Raw genomic sequence first — 6,204 nt, 5'->3', positions numbered from 1 at the left:
GGTCACGGTGTCTCATTATTCGTGCCTGCTCCTCGGTTGTGTTTTCCCTGCCTGTTTGGTTGCTCTTGCCATGTCAGCAATCCATGCTGCTTTTCATCTAAACCACACAACTTCATCATCTCCCAAGAGGAAGCTGCACTTTTGGAGAATGGAAATTTAACCGGCTGCTCTTCTATTCCCACCAGCCATACCTTAGCTCCTCTATAATCACTTTTGGTATTCGGTTAATCTGCTGTTGCTGATCGTTCGCCGCAACTAAAATCTAAAGAGTTATCTACCGTGCTGCTCGTCGGAGGAAGTCGTCTCCGGGTCGGCGGCGGTGCCGGCGATGGCGTCGAGCCGCTCGAGGAGCTGCTGCGCCGTGGGCCGCGCCTTGGGGGCCTCGGCGACGCAGGCGCACGCCAGCTCCAGCACCCTCTCCGCCTCGTCCCGGTGCTTCCCCGAAGAAGACACAGCGGCGTCGACGGCCTCGTGGCCCCTCCCCTCGCGCCGCAGCCGCACGGCCCATGCGGTGACGTCCCGCGCGCCGAGCCGCGCCGCCATGTCCACGGGCCGCCGCCCCGTCACCATCGTTTGCCCTTCCCACGCCGAAATCTGGGGAAATTTACGTCCGGATTGGACGTAAATTTGGCGTGGGGAGGAGTAGTTTCCCAGCCGCGATCTCAGGCCAAGACGGCGATTTAAATTTGAAAAACGGAAACTTGACAAACTACGGTATAAAAAGGTCGAATTTAGACTAAATTTAATGATATTTACTATATAGAGGGCGAAGTTCGTACATAGAGATCGAATTCGACTATATTTCGAATTCGGCTAGGGGAATACAACTGTAAATATAAAAACACGGCGCTCTACATGCCGAAATGGCGGTAGAACACCGTGTAGTCGCCGCCATCGTCGTCGGAGCTGTCGTCGTCGAACTGTGGCGGCGCTTCATATCATGTTTGTTTCATGCTCTTGGGGCATTTTTATCAAACACCTTGTGTGCATAAGAGGAACCAAAAGCAAACCTACACCCCCATGTGAAGCTTGTGAAGAGAAGTGGCACCAACTGGCTAAGTGCTGTGAGCTGAGGCCCTTTTATAGGGATGGGCCTTTAGTCCCGGTTGGCCTGACCAACCGCGACTAAAGGCCTTCGGGCCAGGCCTGAGGACCTTTAGTCGCGGTTGGCATGGCCAACCGCGACTAAAGCCCCTCTCGTCCACCAGCTGGCCAGCGAGCGCGCTGGGCCCAGCTCTTTAGTCGCGGTTCGCCACCCGAACCGCGACTAAAGACCCCATTAGTCGCGGTTCCTATATTTTGGCGACTAATGGGGCTGGACGGAAGACCATTTTTCTACCAGTGGTTATTAAGGGTGTGCCGATAAGAGAGTGTGGGGAGAATAGATTAAGATGTTCTCTCAGGGAGGAAATGTCCCTGTCGTTAATGCCAAATTTGAAGGAACAAAAGAAATGTGCAGACTTTTTCAGATTAATGAAAGACAGATCATAACCCCAGGTCTATGCACAAAAAATAGGGTTTCCCATCAATATATAGTGTTGGAGATGCAATCTAGGCCATGGGATGGATGCCCTTTTGATCCAAGGGCTCTTGGGCACCTCTAGAACCTTTCTAGGATTCCCCTTTGTCCTTCATGAGCCTCACAACTCATGGCTGGGCCGAAATATCCAGGTATGGAAAGAGTTTGTGTCAAATAGGTCACCAACTTTCGGAGTCCCGAGACTGCACGAACCTCCGCAGTAATTCTGCTCTGCCGGATGCATCCGTTGTCTGTTCTGGACGAATAAGATGTCCAAATTGTTCGGCTTGAAATTCTCTACAACTTTTTAGTTTACGACTTTTCCATTGAACGTCGTTTTGATGGAGTTTCAAAGCAATCTTTGAAAAGTGTTCAGCAGGAACAGATTCCGGAAAATTCCAGATTTCACCATAATGAGCTATTTCCTTCCATATTTGCCTATTTCCTGCACAACAAAGTTGAAACCAAGAACTTGTGCACTTTTGCAACTATTAATAGGTTAGTCCCTTAAAACATATCGAGCATAAATACTCCCTCTTGGAGTTAAGAGCAAAAACTTGGCTAGAGCCTCTACTAGTAACGGAGAGCATGCAAGATCATAAACAACACATATGTAATAACTTGATAATTAACATAACATGGTATTCTCTATCCATCGGATCCCGACAAACACAACATAGAGTATTACAGATAGATGATCTTGATCATGTTAGGCAGCTCACAAGATCCAACAATGAAGCACAATGAGGAGAAGACAACCATCTAGCTACTGCTATGGACCCATAGTCCAGGGGTGAACTACTCACTCATCACTCCGGAGGCGACCATGGCGGTGTAGAGTCCTCCGGGAGATGAATCCCCTCTCCGGCAGGGTGCTGGAGGAGATCTCCAGAATCCCCCGAGATGGGATCGGCGGCGGCGGCGTCTCAGTAAGGTTTTCCGTATCGTGGTTTTTCGCATCAGGGGTTTCGCGACGAAGGCTTTAAGTAGGCGGAAGGGCAGAGTCGGGGGGCTAACGAGGGGCCCACACCACAGGGCGGCGCGGGCCCCCTGGCCGCGCCGCCATGTGGTGTCGCCACCTCGTGGCCCCACTTCGTATGCTCTTCGGTCTTCTGGAAGGTTCGTGGCAAAATAGGCCCCTGGGTCTTCGTTTCGTCCAATTCCGAGAATATTTCGTTACTAGGATTTCTGAAACCAAAAACAGCAGAAAACAGGAACTAGCACTTCGGCATCTTGTTAATAGGTTAGTTCCAGAAAATGCACGAATATGACATAAAGTGTGCATAAAACATGTAGGTATCATCAATAATATGGCATAGAACATAAGAAATTATCGATACGTCGGAGACGTATCAAGGAGCAGCTTGTCGCCGCCCATGCCGAGGTAGAGGAGGTGCGGCGCGGAGAGCGCGACGGAGCGGACGGTGATGGGGGTGGTGGCCGGGAGGGCGGCCAGCACTGAGCACGGCCGGGTCGAGCGTGGTGAAGGGGGAGAGGGCCGCGCGGGAGGGCGCGGGCGCTGCCGGGTGGGATCCCATGGCTGGTGTTGGAAGGGGAGGGGAGGGGCTAGGGTTTGGGGGAGGGAGACACCATTGACGACGCTGGAAGGTGGACTGGATCACTGGAGGCGAAGCTCGAAGACGACTCACACGGGTTGCTGCAACGGCAACTCCGATGCGTTTCCTAATTTCCTTGCTTTTTTGTATAAAAAAACATTTAAATTTGGAACGAAATAAAAAAATTCGAAGATAAAAAAAGCCATAATATGGATTATCTAAAACTAAATTATATCTAAATACATTTATATTAATGACACATAATATGAATCAGAATGAGTCTGAAAAGCGTGAGCCACCTGATCGCGTTTCTTCTTCTCATTCTCTCGCAGATTTGGGCTGGCATGCCCCTCCCCTTCCCTTCTCCAGCGGTACAGTAGGTGTAATTTTAGGTCGTTTGTTGTTTGCATCTAGTTTCAGCTCCATGCCGTAGTCTCAGGTGCTCCTAGTGCTATCGAGTTGCAGCCAGGGGGTGCTCCTCCACTTCTTGCTCGCGGCGCTTCCATGGTGGGAGCCGAAAGTGACGGAGGAGACATGTGCGAGATCTTGTCCAAATAGGCTCGTTTATCCTCTAGATCTTGATCTGGGGACTTTGTTGCTGTGTGGATGTGATGGGAGCGGCGGGCCGGCTTTTCTTCTTTAGCCATCGTGGAGGTGGAGATGGAGGATACTGGAAAGTTGCTCTGCTTCGATCTATGCAACAAGGAAAATCTTCGGAGTTTATCAACTGAGGCCAAGTTTTGCCTCAGTTATCCCTGGTTGAAGGGGCCTCTGTTCTATGGTGTTGTGTGCACTGCAGTGTCTTCAACCTCGGGGCCAGCGTGCCATCAAGGAGGCTCCCAGTGACTCCATCACGACCATCGCCAAGTGGTCTCGTCTGTAGTGCCAGTGGTGGGGAAGGACCAGAAGGATTCGATCGCTTTTTTCATCTTGTTACGGGGGTCTTTATGTAAAGTTGTTGGTTCTGGTAGATTTTTTTTCCTTTTGGGTCACTTTGTAATTTGTATCCCACCGTTGAATTAATTGCAGTTCGAGATCCTTTGGAGCCTTATCTTGTTCCAGTAACATTGTGTCATCCATGTAACACGAATTCACAATTAGGGCCTTCTGGATTGAAGGTTTTTTATAAGAATCTTGGAGAGTTTCAATCAATAGATTTTTTTTATAAGGAAGCCTTTTGATCAATTGAGTAGCACCTCTACAAATTTGCATGGATTGCATTCCTACTCCTCCATCAAAAAGGAATTTTAATACCCACTCTAACCTCCTTTTCACACATTCGAACATTCAATATTTAGATAACAACCCAATGTTTGCTAAATTGCATTTCTTGGATCCGTGCCTTTTACTAGTACATATAAGGTCAAATTAACAAGCAACGGTAACAATGAATAGAACATATGCTCTAGTACTTTCTACTTACAGATAAAATGACACAACCGTTCTACGTGTGGAAACATCTGTAAGATATTTCTTAGATTCAACACAGCATGCCAAGATACATAAGAATATAGAAATATATTTGAACACATGAGTATACATACATTTCAGCTAACTGAAACAAATTAATCCAAGGCGACACACAATCTTGTTTGTCATTTCCTTCCAAAATATAGATAGAACTTTGTGCAAAATGTATTTGTAATAATATAGATCTGAATTGTATAAGCACATCGCAAACAATTCATGGCGTACACTTATTAAGGGTGTGCGGATAAGAGAGTGTAGGGAGATAGATTGAAGTGTTCTCTCAAGAGGAAATGACCCTATTGTTAATGCCAAATCTGAAGGAACAAAAAAACAATGCAGACTCGCTTGTTTCCTCCACAAAGTCGAAGCCTAATCAACGAGAAAAACTACTTAAGATTAAGTTTCTTTGTAAAAAAAAGTTGATAATATTTATTTGTAGCTTTACATGTATAATTTTGCTAAGAAATTATACTAGTTAAGGGTGTACCTCAGGATAATGAGTTATAAACAAGTAAAAAAGTTTAGTATAAATAAAACATTATTCATTTTATAAAGTGAGTAATGCTTTATTTTTTAGGCCAGTCTATATATACTAAATAATAAAAGAAGAAGTGTTATCTTGGTTTTGCCCGTAAAATCCTTCATCGGTAGTCACAAGATAACAATCCTTCATGTACTACCTAACTTTGGATCACCAACTATTATTTGGAGTTTATAAAAGTTCTAAAATTGGATGCCATAGTTTATGTTAGGCAATTACACCTACTTGGTGAGGCTAATTGTGCCCCCAAGTGGTCAGGAACATCTTGGAGTTGGTCTAGCTATTACACATGCATAAATTACACAACTAGGGATTTGGTTACTAGTTGAAATACATCGGTTCCCGGTTGGTAAACAGACTTCCTAGCACCTTCCGATAAATAAGTTTAATTACACATCAAAAAAATGTCGGTCCGTATAAATTTGGATCATCGCACTTTATAGTTGGATCGTCAAGATCGTCTCCACCGAAATCGACTGCGTGTTTCTCATCGCAATGTGATGTTGGTACACCCACAACGCTATCACTATATATATGTGCAGTAGATGTCTTGTTTGCGTTTGTGCATTTAGGTCTAGGTTATTCTCGGTGTTGTAAGAAAAAGTCAAAATCGTGCACGTACTCTCTCCTTCCATGAATACAAGACGACATGAATTTTCGTGTCAAACTTTGACTAAAGATTTAGTCAATCAAATATAAATTATATGGCATCCAAGAATATTTTATTGGAAAGCTCATTGAAATATGGTTTCTAAATAACACATAACTAATATTTGGTTGACCTAATTATTAGTCAAAGTTTGCCAAAAAAAAGTGGGCTTATATTTTAGGATGGAAAGAGTATGTAACTGAGTTTGAAATCCAATTTTGCTCGAGAATGTGGTTCAGTATTCCACCGGTAGAGGTGGCCAAAACCTTTTGTGCACAACATCGTTGCGTTTGTGCATTTACTACGTCTAGGTTATGGTCGGTGTCGAAATGTGCACGTACGGTTAAGAAGTGCATGGACTGTTAACAAGATGTAGTATTACTGTCACAGCTAGTGTGTAAGTACGTATGTATGATCCAAGTAAGTCGCACAGTTAATCTGCTGTTGCTGATCGTTGGCGGCAAAATCT

At 45.3% G+C, this 6,204-nt stretch overlaps 1 protein-coding gene across 1 annotated transcript; it reads right to left on the bottom strand.

Moving 5' to 3' along the window:
• Nucleotides 1-270: 270 nt before the first annotated feature.
• Nucleotides 271-570, bottom strand: LOC124689544 (phytosulfokine receptor 1-like). Its single transcript, XM_047223059.1, has one exon. It carries the CDS (start codon nt 568-570, stop codon nt 271-273), a length of 300 nt encoding a protein of 99 aa, XP_047079015.1.
• Nucleotides 571-6,204: the final 5,634 nt, after the last annotated feature.

The sequence above is a fragment of the Lolium rigidum genome, chromosome 2 (genome assembly GCF_022539505.1).
Source record: "Lolium rigidum isolate FL_2022 chromosome 2, APGP_CSIRO_Lrig_0.1, whole genome shotgun sequence".
NCBI lineage: Eukaryota > Viridiplantae > Streptophyta > Magnoliopsida > Poales > Poaceae > Lolium > Lolium rigidum.
Note: the sequence above shows the minus strand (reverse complement) of the source record. Positions and strands in the feature narration are given on the sequence as shown.

Bases quoted from the DNA above. Each gene is read 5' to 3' on its own strand.
- LOC124689544 (XM_047223059.1), bottom strand. From the start codon at position 570: ATGGTGACGGGGCGGCGGCCCGTGGACATGGCGGCGCGGCTCGGCGCG.